At 46.1% G+C, this 13,520-nt stretch overlaps 1 protein-coding gene across 1 annotated transcript; it reads left to right on the top strand.

Annotated features, from left to right (window-relative positions):
* Positions 1–312: 312 nt before the first annotated feature.
* On the top strand, positions 313–12,723 carry slc38a9 (solute carrier family 38 member 9). Its single transcript, XM_086188071.1, has 15 exons — positions 313–620; positions 2,716–2,857; positions 3,811–3,940; positions 4,757–4,875; positions 4,951–5,014; positions 5,117–5,210; positions 5,825–5,995; positions 6,451–6,510; positions 7,262–7,471; positions 7,678–7,785; positions 8,099–8,205; positions 8,427–8,540; positions 10,004–10,152; positions 10,457–10,546; positions 11,934–12,723. Exons 2-15 carry the CDS (start codon positions 2,760–2,762, stop codon positions 12,097–12,099), a joined length of 1,680 nt encoding a protein of 559 aa, XP_086044197.1. The 5' UTR covers positions 313–620; positions 2,716–2,759; the 3' UTR covers positions 12,100–12,723.
* The last annotated feature ends 797 nt before the right edge of the window (positions 12,724–13,520 follow it).

Raw genomic sequence — 13,520 nt, 5'->3', positions numbered from 1 at the left:
TGAACTCTGATGACCTTAGGTAGCCACTTGTTCGCCACAGGCATTTTAAGACACAAAAAATTCAAAATTCATGACTGTTGCATTTACTCACATTTTATGTCGAAGAGCAACACTTTAAAACATCTTCAGCCGTGTCAACTATTGAACGTCTCTCAGACATTTAGAGGTTGATGTGAGCGGTGCAGACGACAGGGCGTAGCGCGGCCCTGGAACACCGCCATGTCCATCGGGTGGGTGGATGGAGGCTACAGTGAAGAGGCAACCCCAGTCCAGTAGGTGGCGGTAAAGCGCCTATGAGCTCGATGTCCACCGCCAACAAACACAGAGGAAGAGGAGGAAGAAGGAAGAAGGACCGGCTGGTGGTAACAACCAACAACCGTAGACACAACAAGCTCCCGTCTCTGGTCCAGACGGACTGCTCCAGTCACAGTTAGTCAGCAGGTGGTCCGGACAGTCGGGCCCGCGGAGCTGAACACTACAGGCCGGGGCGACACGAGCGTGACGGGGGAGGTTATCGGCCACTTTGTGTCGATCTCAGTAAACTGGCAGTTTGCTGACACAGCAGACTTGAGATGAGCTGAAGACCGCAGGAAGGAAGGAGGACCTCTCTGCACACATCGGTACGGACTCCTCTGTAACCTGTGTGTGTGTGTGTGTGTGTGTGTGTGTGTGTGTGTGTGTGTGTGTGTGTGTGTGTGTGTGTGTGTGTGTGTGTGTGTGTGTGTGTGTCAGGAAACCTCAGGTCCACTTTGGCCGGAGGCAAGAAGAACATAAATTTCTTTCCTCATGAAAAAAATTAAATCGACATTCATTTCAAGTTCAAATGCATTCCACTTTCACACGTTGAGGTGTTTCGCCTGCATTACTGGGGACAGAACACGGCACAGCTTACAGCCTTGTTCCTCCTGGTCTCAGGAATTGTAGGGGCTGTGTGAATAAGCTGTGCAAAGATGATGATGGTGCCAACATCCCGGCGGTGTCGGTGATGCATGAGGAAGCTGGGATTGACCCTAAAGCCTGATTCAATCTGTGGAGGTGGCTGGTTTAGGAAGGAGCCGAGCCCCATGCCTGTCTGTCAATGAGCTGGCTGTTACCTTCCTGCTAACTAAAAATATTACTTACCAGAATCTAACCTACTACTACCCAACAGCTAATTTGCTGTTAATTTTCTGCTCACTTGCAGCCAACCTACAGCTAACTTATGGCTAACTCACAGCTAACTCACTGCTAACTTACGGCTAACATGCAGCTAACTTATGGCTACCTTGCTGCTAATTTATTGCTAACTCGCAGCTAACTTAGTTATCATGCAGCTAAACTGCAGCTTACTCACGGCTAAATTAAATCTGTCTGTTGGTTAATGTTGAGCTGTAACTTTAAACAACATCTGGTTTCTCTGTACAAGTTGCACTCCATGATTTTATTTTATTTTATTTTTGGGTCCCTAATCACTCGCGACTAGTCTTGAGTGGACTTGATGGTTTGGGGCCATCTGTTTCCAGCCCTGTACATTCCCAGGATGAGCCAGACTCCAGTTTGCTGATATTATAACCTGGATATGTTGTCAAGACTGAACTGCCTCTCTTGTGTGTCACAAACCGGATCCTAGAATCCTAGAGTGTGCTGATCAATAATATTACAAACTAGCCTAACTGGACCCAATGTTCAGCCTTTTTAGGATCATTTAAATCTGCATTTTTAAATTTTTAGTACTGTTTTTTTTAAAAATGAATGAGTTATATTGGCTCTCCTGCAGCTGACTCTAGCTTTTAGTTCTCTGCTGCTTCGCGATATCAGGGAGCTATATTTATTTATTTATTGATTTATTTATTTCCATTTCTGAAGGAAGGAGCTCCTTGCACTTTTGTGTTGAGATGATGTGGAAAAGTTTTCTTTTAAGGAAGCACATGCTTCAAATCAGTTCAACAAAGATTTGTGCTGGACTGACTTTTTCCTGAATGTTGACTCCGATATCCTGACTTTTAGTGCGTGTGTGTACCTGTCCCAAATACCTGTCAACCTAGTACTACTACTACTACTACTACTACTACTACTTCTAGAAATACAACAAATGATACTGATATTTTTTAGGCTGGGGCTTTTTGTGTCAGATGGAAGCTGTTTCAGGGTAATTTTGTGTGTGTTTGTGTGTGTGTGTGTTTGTGTGTGTGAGGGAGAGGGAGAGAGATCAGCTGGGACATGAGTGAACCCATATTTTCTGCTTGTTAGCGATGATGATGATCCTTCAACTTTCCATCAGTATTGCAAGATTCTGGCTGGTTCTCGTGTGTGTGTGTGTTTTGTTTGTTTCCTGAAGTCCAGGCCATTGACTCACAAAGGTGGTAATAACATCACGTTTACTTCACATTCCTACATTTTGAGAATTCTCTCTACTGTGCTAGTTTTTAGCAGAGGTCTTGTAACAAACCTTGGCAAACCTGGAGGAATGGGTCATCGCTATGCTCATAAAGCTAAATCTGGTGTTTACTGCGTGCAGATCCAGAGCTCTGCAACTCTCTCGAGTCAGATAATCTAGCAATGCTGAAGAGGGCAAAATCAAGTGGCTGGCCAGAGGGCAGAATATCAAACTGCCATCATAAACATTCCAGCCAGCTTTGGAGAAGGTTTTCTGTGACGTCAGACCCACATGATGCAGCAGGAGTATTGTTTTATGGCTTGCGTGTGACCGTCACTGATGGGATCCTTTCCTCCTAGGCAGGTAATGAGAGTGGACAGGGTCTAGCTGAGAGTGTGGCATCATGGAGGACGACAGCCGGCCTCTGCTGAGCTCTGAGCAGACCATCGAGAGCTACTCCCACCGAGGCTCCACCGACTCACTGGACTTCAAGGCTAAAAGGTAGATGACTTGTAACCATGACATCAATGTGCAGCATCTTGACCATGATAGGAGTGAACATGTCTTGTTTCGTGAAGTTCAGCAACATACTTCATCTGCCTCGATACACACCACACACAGATACTGTGTATTTATAAACACTGTGTATATGTGGTGCACGAGACTGCTGAAAGTCCTGTGGCATGACATGTTAGTCTTACCTTGAGTCACTCTATCTTCTCACATCTCTAAAACGTCAAATACTTCATAAACTGTTTCAGTGTCCTCATTTAACATAAACCCAAGCATCGTCAACGAAAGCTTAAACGTGAGCAATAACCAAGTTAACTTTAATCTTCTTTACCAAGTCACATTTGAGAATGCATAAACAAGATGTGTGCCTGACACAAAGTGGACCTTCACGTGTGTGCAAAGCAAAGCAAAACAAAACAAAACCCGCAACCAGCAGAAGTCAATAAAGCAGCTTAGTGGAGTGTGGACCCTGGCCCACTCAGCTGACGGGGCCTCGCATGTCTCTCTTTTCTGATAATGTTCACTCAATAATAAACAAGGTGTTTTCTTCCAGTGAGACTTCCAGGAATCTGCCTGATAAGCAAACAGTCGTGAAATGTCTGTGTGCCGCCCTCGCATCATTCACAACTGCGCTAGCAGTTACTGTGAATTTTAATCCAGTTAGGAATTTCACAGCAACCGACCAGCTTTCTAGCACATGAAGCATTCCAAACACCACCTTCCAGCCAGTCACATGGACAACCAAGACCAAACAACACTTCTCATTGCTTACAGTACATCTGCTTTGTATCTTTCACATGTAGTAATGACAACAAGGACTCAGATGTTCAGTGTGAGGGTTGTTTTATATGCTCATCCCAAGTGGAATCCGCCAACACTTCCATCAGTGATAGGAAGCTGAGATGAGCTGGACATGGACAGACCGTCTGTTTTTCTTCCAGGCCTTTCCACGTGGAGCCCAGGAACATCGTAGACATTGACCCGCAGGAGCGAGTGTCTGCTGAGGCCGCCATCCTCAACAGCAGGATCCATTACTACAGCAAACTGACCGGCTCCTCTGACAGACAGCTGGTACCGTTAACCTTTACCCTCCTAGTCAGAGTTCACACATCATGAGGTCACTGTGGGTTCCTGCCACACAACTTCCTTCCGGGAATCGTTATGTCATTTTGTCAGGGTCACACAGGACTTGGATGAATGAAAACACACGTGACGCATGACAAGTTTGATCAGGAGGGAATTTGAGTCTGTCTGCCGTTTTGTGTTACAAAAATGTAAACAAAGTAAAGCAAAATTAACACAATGTTGATGTGGTTTGTGTACAAGTACACAGGCTGTGTGTGTGTGTGTGTGTGTGTGTGTGAACAAGCACACAGGCTGTGTAATTAAGATGTATATTCTGATATTTAGGCCCTAATGATGTACACTGGGATAGAATTCACTGTCACACACGCTGCAGATGGTGACCTGAGGGGAGGAGCAAAGTGAATCAGCTGGGGAATGTGGGGTGTGGGCTCAGGAAGTGTGGGTGAGCTGATGGAGTGAAGTGCAGCTCCTGCTGAAGAAGCTGTGAACCGTGTGAGCTGGTGGCTCTGAGCAGACGGAGATGTGGCTGTTTGTGTGTCTCTCACATCAGCACCTGTGAAGTGGAAGGACACACATACACACACAATTCTTTGTCAAATGGTTACATATTAAAACACATTGTAACGGTGTGTCACGACTCATCCCTACTGCCCATATTTGGTCCATTTCCTGTCACACCTCAAACAAAGTGGACCAGGGCTCACTTGCTTTTGGTTCAAAGCAGTTTAGACAAAAAAAAATCCTTTTCTTTGAATGATGTCAGGACATGGTCTTTAGTGTCCCCCTTTTTTTACCCCACAGAGTCCTCCAGACCATGTGATCCCCCCAGCAGAGGAGATCTACATCTACAGCCCACTGGGGACAGCCTTTAAGGTGACAGGCGGTGACCCCTCCTCTAAAAACCCCAGCATCATCACCATGTGAGTCCTGTCAGCATCGGTCCGTCCACATGTGCGGCTGCGCTCCCTCTGACCTTGTCCGTCTGTCTCCTGCAGATTTGCTATATGGAACACAATGATGGGCACATCCATACTCAGCATACCGTGGGGTATAAAGCAGGTACTAGAGCTCAGTCACTCTTCACATGCACAGTATTTTTGATTTATAGGAAGAAAACTCAGAACTCAGCAGTGAGCGCCATTGTTGTCTTGGTCCCTGCAGGCTGGTTTTACTCTGGGGATCATCATCCTCGTCTTCACAGGTCTGCTAATGCTCTACTGTTGTTACGTCGTCCTCAAGTCTCCAAAGGCAATACGTGAGTCCAGCAGCAGCAACAGGAGGCTCAGTGTTCAGGCTGACTGGGAGTCCAGAACTCTGCAAATGACCGTTCAAACCAAATATATCTATTTTTATATTCTGCATTCCTTCCTCGACCACAGAAACACGCGGGCTCCTGTTGTTATACAGCCCCCTCGTCCGTATCCTTATCACAGTGAGAACTAATCAGTTGTGGAGATCTGGGGAAGCTCCTGGTTCAGTGTTCTCCAGCCGGAACTCTGACTTGTAGATCATTCCACATCTGTAGCAAATACAGACGTTCTTGTCTTTTGAGGTCTTGATCAGAGTGTGGCTGCTGATACACATCTATAACAGGCCCATAATTTGTATGAATAAAGTCCACCTAATGTACTCAAGTGGTGGCGAGGCTAGGAAGATGCCTTATAGGCCATTGACCGTTCATGGCTCTGGAAGCTGTGCCTGGACCTGCTCGACGACTGCTCGCAGCAGCTGAAAGAGAGAAAGGCCCTTGAAGAAGAACACCAAATCAATCTAATTGGAGTTGTTTTGTTTTCGAGCTGGACACTACCAGCCAGATGATGAATATCTGTCAGCATGCCAACTATGCCCACATGCCCTTGTTCTCTCCAGCCTACGTGGACACCTCAGACTGGGAGTTTCCTGATGTTTGCAAATATTACTTTGGCAAGTTTGGCCAGTGGTCCAGCTTGGTCTTCTCTATGGTGTCACTTATTGGAGCCATGGTGGTCTACTGGGTCCTCATGTCCAACTTCCTCTACAACAGCGGACAGTTTATCTACAGTAAGTCTTCCTGTTCTTATCTTGACCACAGAGGATGTATTACCCAACAGTCTTCAGCCTTCCATTTGGTTGATAATTAACCACACACGCAGACGCTTTGTTTTGACTCTGTTACACGTTCAGCAAATGTCTCTCTTCAGGTGTGCGCCGATGGTCATGATTGTCCCAGGAATATTTGCCGTGAATGATCGGGGGTTTTTTCAAGCTCACTTTTCAAAGTTCAGTGATGCAGCATGAAACAGCATTTTTACTGTTACAGTTACAGAACACACAGATTCAGCACTGTATTGATGGAACACTGAGCTGTGATGAGGAGAATGGTGCATCTTTCATTCCTCCTCTGTGTTGGGTCAGCTCATCACACCCTAGAACGCGGTGGTTTTGCTCAGGGAGAGTAGAAACTCAACGTTGTTGCTTCACTAAAATCTCCAATGTGCGTTTTCTCTTTTCGCTAGATTACGCTCATAATATCACCACATCAGATTCAGAGTTTGGAACCAACGGAACAGAAAAGGGTGAGTTAAAGATGCTGTCCAAGTGTGGTGTTTACCAGATTATTCTCAGTAGGTTTCTAGTTCACCTTTGCCTGACCAGCTGAGTGAGAATCACATGAGCGGACCTTCAGACTCCGATTCTCCTCTTGACTGTATTTTACATGTAACTCATCTGACAAAAAGACAAGACACAAAAATAAGAACTATCAAGATCGGTCTTTTGGAATTATTCATATTTTTTCACATCCTCCACAATATCTCAATAATTCCATGATTGTGAATTTATTTTGGATATTTGAGTCAATGATACAAACAATGGAAGTGTGTAAAGAACGTAATGTTGATTTTTGGAAAGTCCCCTTTCACAGAAATAAAATTGACATTAAAATTAATCCACAAAATTAAAGGTTAAAAATTTAGAAATCAGAATAAATGCTCGTATTAAAATACATGCTTTAAAGAAGAAAAATAAAACTTGTAAAACCTCAGCAAAATAAAATGCAAAAAGACAGGAAGTACTTCAGAAAGACTTGTACCATTCGTGCTTCTTGCGTCACTGCTCTTGTGTCAGGGTCACTGGGTTAGATTAAATATTGTGATCAAACCGTCCAATCACAGTGTGACTATTATTTACCTGCAGCATCTGATGCAGTAGCTCCACCCCTTTACTCACCCCAGTGTAACATCTGACGAACCAACATTTAGCCAAAATACCAGGAGGACTTCAGCCTGAGTTGTTCAGGACGATAAAGCTTGTTGCTCTGTCGCCCAGTAATCTGTCCGTACCCGAGCACCAACCCCGGAGAGAACCACACCCTCAGCACCTTGGTCCTCGCCAGCGGTGGGAATGAGACCTTTGATGTCAGCTCGTTTGAAAAGTGGTGGAGTAAAACCAACACCATCCCCCTCTACCTCATCGTCCTGCTGCTGCCGCTGCTCTGCCTCCGCTCTGCCTCCTTCTTTGCGAGGTTCACGTTCTTGGGTGAGTCAGAGCGAAGTGACGTGTGTTTAAAAACTCGTCCGTCTCGTGTTCTTCCTCAGCACCGTTGTGCTATAAAAGTAGCTTGAGAACGTTGTGGTGTCTTTTACCTCAGTTCAGAGAAGTTGTGGACCATTACGTAATCACTGCAGAGGCTAAAGGGTTAACTGGCCCTTATTTAATATGTTGCATCATTCCTTCTCCTCCAGGCACCATATCAGTGGTCTATCTGATTGTTCTGGTCACTACTAAAGCCGTCCGCCTTGGCTTCCACCTCGACTTCCACTGGTTTGACTCAAGCCAGTTCTACGTTCCAGGTAAACCTGCTGCTGAGGTTTCTATCCGCAGTGACTCAGGTGATGCTAGAACAGTTGACACCATCCAGATACTTTTATAAGCTTGAGGTCCGGATTGTAATGTCCCCTTCTGAACTGACTGTTTCGGTGCTCCTCTGAAAGTTAGTCGTGGACAGGAAACCTTAGAATGATGTCACTACCAAAACTTGTGACCCTAGACCCTGTTAGCTTGTTGGTGCTCACACAGTGATGCAGTGTGCTTGTGTAGCACCAGCAGGTCTTTTCTTCCTGCCAGAAGCAAAGTCATCACTTTTGTGTGCTGGTGTTTTTCCAGAGTTCCGACTGCTCTTCCCTCAGCTGACAGGAGTTCTCACTCTGGCTTTCTTCATCCACAACTGCATCATCACGTTAATGAAGAACAACAGGCACCAGGAGAACAACGTGAGACCCTCATGTTCCACACATAAATCTTCCTCTGCTGCTGCCACAGCTCCGTCTCATCAGTCCGGTCTCCTTATTGTAGTTAGATGTTTACTGAGTTATGATGACTCAAATGTGCATTTGAGGAACAGGAAAGGAGTCTTCATATAAAATGGGGAAGTAAATGTAGTCGAGACAGCCGTGAGAGAAGAGGAAGTCATGTTGTGTCTTGGTGTTCTCAGGTGCGGGACCTGTCTGTGGCTTATCTTCTGGTGGGGCTGACCTATCTCTACGTGGGAGTGTTGATCTTTGCGGCCTTTCCTTCACCCCCCCTCTACAAAGACTGCATTGAACCAGTAAGTCTTCTGAGTCTTCAGCCTCTTGTTTTATCCCCCCTGTATGCCACCCACCCACTGCACCCTGATTATTCACCATTCTGCAGACTTCCAAAGGACCGAACCCCCCCTCCTCATTTGTGTGGTGCAGGATTAAGAGTAAATCAAGATTGCTCCTCAGAGCCAATACTGCCTGATTACTGACACCAGCTAAACACAGTGGGGGACTCAGATCACATGATCATACAGCTTCGGACTCTTAAATACAACCAAGTACAGCGTGTTCCTTTAGCTTCAGGCTAGCTGCTAACCAGCTTGGTACCGGCCCGGTTATGGAAAGAGTCCCATGTGAGGTGAACCAACAATCATGGAGGTATTTTCTGTTGCTGGTCTGGAAAGAACAACAGGATCCACGTTGGCCTGCTGCTCGCCTCTTCAGGAAGCTCAACAAGTTGACTTTCCCTCACACCCCTGAACATGCTAAACAGCGGTAAAACCTCTGAAGCTGAGCAGGAGGAACACGCCCATATATGGGAGTCCAGGACGCCTTGACATCACTAGTAAAACACAAACAAGCTGGTAACGCACAGCATGTAAAGCCATTGAAATGTCAGCACACGGTGACATTGTTGAACATGAGTATCTGCCATTGTAGCAACATTATTAGGTCAGAAAAGACCAAAGAGCATAAAAGCTCCCTGTAAACGAACAGGCCTCTCAACTTGATCTGGTTTTGGTCAAGTACCAGTAAAGCTCTCAGCATTTGTGTTGTCAAGAAGACAAGTGTGTTTCTCTGACTATAAAAACGTATATTATGATCACAAATCCTTGTAGCGATGTTCCCGTTTTGGGAAATGCGCAGAAAATAAGATGGAAATAAATCATTTCTATCTTGTAAATTGAACAGACGATATTTCATTCATGTGCCTCCTTTGTGATGTCACGGACATGAGCTATGACTTCGTTGTTGCCGCCGTCCCTGGACCACACAAACGCATTCTTCTTTCTCAACAATGAAAGACTGAACCCACCCAACTGAAACAATGATGACAACCCCACAAACTCAGCTGTCTTTCAACCACAACATTGCCACTCACCTCATGTCCCAGAGGTGGCATGGAGATGACAAAAGAAAAAACACAACTTTTCCCTGGAGCCTGGGAGAGGGAAGGAGAATGAGATGAGAGAACATGGAACGTTCTAGAGCTGTTATAGCTCGCCCTGCCTCAGTGAGCTTGCTGGGAAGGATCAGAACTTTAAATGTTGTTCATATTGTCAGGAGAAAGCCTGATCTATTTCCTGGATCTAGTAACCGGAGGGAGTACAAATACAGAGTGTGGAGGCACACGCAGGCCACATCCTGTGATTGATTAACCGCTTCCTGTCGTTCAGTGTCATCGGACAGCTCAGAAAGGTTACGTAGACGTTTCCTGCCGGTAGTCATCCTTCTATGTGAGCATGTATTTATGTCTCTCGTCCAACAGAACTTCTTGGATAACTTCCCCAGCAGTGACGTGATGGTGTTTGTGGCTCGGACCTTCCTCTTGTTCCAGATGGTCACTGTGTACCCGTTACTGGGGTACCTGGTGCGGGTCCAGGTGATGGGCCAGATCTTTGGCAGTCATTACCCCAGGTAACCCTCAAGGATAGGAGTGTCATTTCAGTTCGCTTACAGCAGGATTTTTTTTTTTAACTTTTTATCATCTGAGCAGTCAAGTTTGATATTATAGTCTGAGATTAGCAGCAGCCTGCTTGCCTGTTGTTACATTAGGTTGCATCATTCTGGCAGTCTAGAGATGCTATTCAAATTTGTATGCTGTGACAGTGCTGAACCACGTCAGCAGTCTGAGATGTTCCTGTAGAACCCTGAAACTTCTCTTAGCAGGATGTCAGAATGGTCTTTCAGCATGTCTGAGGTTCTAATGCGCTCTCTGTAGTTTCTTCCATGTCCTGGTCCTGAACATCGTCATTGTCGGAGCTGGTGTCCTGATGGCAAAGTTTTATCCCAACATTGGATCCATCATACGGTATGTTCCAGATTCCCCCTTCATCCATGGGTACTAGCCGCAAGTGGTTCTCGTCAGATATTTGTTAGAGCAACAGTGGAGAACGTGATAGAAGGTGACTTGAAGCGTAGTTGTAGTGGCACACGCGGTGGTGGGTGGAGTACTGAACATCTGTACCCAAGTAAAAGTTCTATTACTCCAATAAAAAAAAAAAATGGGACAAAAAAAACATTTAAGAAACCTCAAGTAAGGGAAAAAAAAGGGTTTTAAGTACCAGTCGTTCTTGCGCGTGTGTCAGTCAGGCGGGGGTGAGAGCAGCTAATTGTCAAATTTATTTTGCAAGTTTTTTTTTAATTGGTGGGGAAAAAACTCCTGGAGCCCCGTTCAGGCAGGCTGCTCCATTCGTAGACCAGATGAGGCACAAGTGGCAAATGGAGTTGGACTTCTGGCTCAAAAGTATACTTGAGTAAAAGTACAGTTTTAAGAAAGGTACGTGAACAGTTCTCATTCCTTATGAAACAACTTTTGTTTCTCATGTGCCTTAATTGTTAGGTGTTACTCCCCACCCTTGGAGACACACACACACACACCTCATGTAGAATCCATCCATCCATCCATTTTCTTCCGCTTATTCCTGTTGAGGGTCGCGGGTGGTGGGGGGTGGAGCCTATCCCAACGGCAACGGGCTAGAGGCGGGGTTCTCCCTGGACGGGTCGCCAGTCCATCACACTCACAGTCACATCTACAGTCAATTTAGAGTATCCAGTTAGCCTAGTGGCTACCAGAGAGAACCCACACAGGAACAGGGAGAACATGGAGACTCCACCCAGAAAGATCCTGTGCCCGAGCCGGACTCGAACCCGGAACCTTCTTGCTGTGAGGTGACAGCACTGACCACTGCACCACCGTGCCGCCCTCATGTAGACTCCTTGGATCTAAATGCTTTGGGATTGTGTTTCTGTTGACGTGTCTGTCAGGTGACACATTTGAACTAGCATCACAAGATGGCCTGAGAATTACTCATCAGGCTTCAAGTTCTAACGTTTGTGTCCAACTGACTGGTAGAGTGGCTCCTGAAAGGATTAGCATGGATGCTGCTACAGCAGCAGTTTCATCAGAACTGGAGTTTTTCTTCTCTTCAAGGTCTTTGGCTGCTACATCAGTTCATCGATAGCTCGTGACTGACAGATGGTTCCATTTCAACCCAAAGGCCCTTCAAACCTGCCGTTAGATTCCTCAGAGGTTGTCCCTCCATCCAGTATACTAGCAATCTGGCGACCTTGGAGAGAAGCTAACTGGACCGGTTGCTGGAGGGGTGTAATGGTTTAGGTGGTCATTCTGGAGGCGAATGTCAGGTGGGCAGTGTTTTGCTGTGGTGTACTGATGCTCCCTCTTCCTGTCTTCACAGGTTCTCCGGAGCCATGTGCGGCTTGGCTTTGGTGTTTGTTTTTCCTTCCTTAGTCCACATGATCTCCCTGAGACGGCAGGGGGCGCTCCGCTGGCCGTCAGCCCTCTTCCACAGCTTCCTGATCCTGCTGGGCATGGCCAACCTGCTGGCGCAGTTCTTCATGTAGACCAGCTGCCTCAGCCAATCACAGCCAAGATTACAAGATGTGATGGAGGTCTCAGATGGGAATCAGACTTGTGACATCATCGCACAGCAGCCGCCAGCACAACCAGACATGGTTTGTAGAGTCATCCTAAGTCATTCTTGCCAGCAGTCAAATATTTTTATGTGATGAACTTCCCAATGATCGTGTTGATCAATCCTGCACACAAATCATGAGGAACACTGGGAATGTAGTCCTCCGGGATGGGGCGGGGGCCTCTGGGGAGGTGTCAAGGTGTCTTTGACTCTTCAACAGCCTCTCAACCAATGAATAAGTTGGATATTTTGGGTCCTTGTGACTTCAGTTGTATTTTATGATCTTCTTGAGGTTTCTCACTGATACAAGGGAATCTTTTTTACTAACTTTTATGTTTTGAAGACATTGATGTGTGTGTGTGTGTATATATTTTGAGGAATCTTCGGCACAGTTTTACATTTTTATGAGCAGTTTTGATTATCATGTTTAACAAAACTGGCATCCTGTTTGCACGCTGCTTTTTTTTTCTAGGTTCTGTGCCTAATATTCTGTATTTTACTAATGGAAGGAAAGGCAAAGGGAATAAGTGTGAAAATAAACCTCTTTATCTGAACTGAAGTCTTTTCTGTCATGTAAATGTTATTTTCACAGCAGGGTGGTGCAGTGGTCAGCACTGTGTCCTCCCAGTAAGAAGGTGACCTCCACCTCTCCTCCAGTGAGACAGGCTGGTTGGGCTCCAGCGCTCTCGCAACCCTGCCCGGGACAAAGAGGTTGATGATAGATGGATGATGGGCTTTCGTAGCATCGTAATAGACGTTATCTCAGGGCACTCTGATAGAGAGCAGGGTGAGACCAGCTTTATCACCATACAGAGACCCAACAAGTCATTCATGGGCAGCACTGCCTGACGATGGAGAGAAAAAGCTCCCTTCTCTCCACCCAGGATGGCAACCATCAGCCTTGACCGGCTGGGTCAAGCAAAGCAATGTTGCCCGGTGTTGAGGTGTACGTTTACTGGCATCTCATCACGTCCACTTGTTCCGTCTACTGTGATCCACCTCTGCCTCTGAGGCGACCAGGTGCTGCTGTGGTGATGGCAGCGGTGTTCTTGACTGAGTTATACTCAGCTGTTAATATTTCTCTCACACACACACACACACACATCAGAATTTTAGAAACACTCACAGTGAACTAACACTCCCAACTTGATAATAAACACTGGAGGATCCAGACCTGGGCGGCACGGTGGTGCAGTGGTCAGCACTGTCGCCTCACTGCAAGAAGGTTCCTGGTTCGAGTCCCTGCTGGAACACGGGTGTCTGCATGTTCTCCCTGTTCCTGTGTGGGTTCTCTCTGGTACTCCAGCTTCCTCCACAGTCCAAAGACATCAAGAGGGGACCAGGTTAATC

This window comes from Aulostomus chinensis, chromosome 19 (genome assembly GCF_037954235.1).
Source record: "Aulostomus chinensis isolate RoL2024-O1b breed Wild chromosome 19, RoL_Achi_v1.0, whole genome shotgun sequence".
NCBI classification, from domain to species: Eukaryota; Metazoa; Chordata; class Actinopteri; order Syngnathiformes; family Aulostomidae; genus Aulostomus; species Aulostomus chinensis.
Note: the sequence above shows the minus strand (reverse complement) of the source record. Positions and strands in the feature narration are given on the sequence as shown.

Bases quoted from the DNA above. Each gene is read 5' to 3' on its own strand.
- slc38a9 (XM_086188071.1), top strand. From the start codon at position 2,760: ATGGAGGACGACAGCCGGCCTCTGCTGAGCTCTGAGCAGACCATCGAG. The intron at 5,015-5,116 runs GTACTAGAGCTC...TGGTCCCTGCAG, and splicing joins TACCGTGGGGTATAAAGCAG to GCTGGTTTTACTCTGGGGAT. The intron at 7,472-7,677 runs GTGAGTCAGAGC...CTTCTCCTCCAG, and splicing joins TGCGAGGTTCACGTTCTTGG to GCACCATATCAGTGGTCTAT.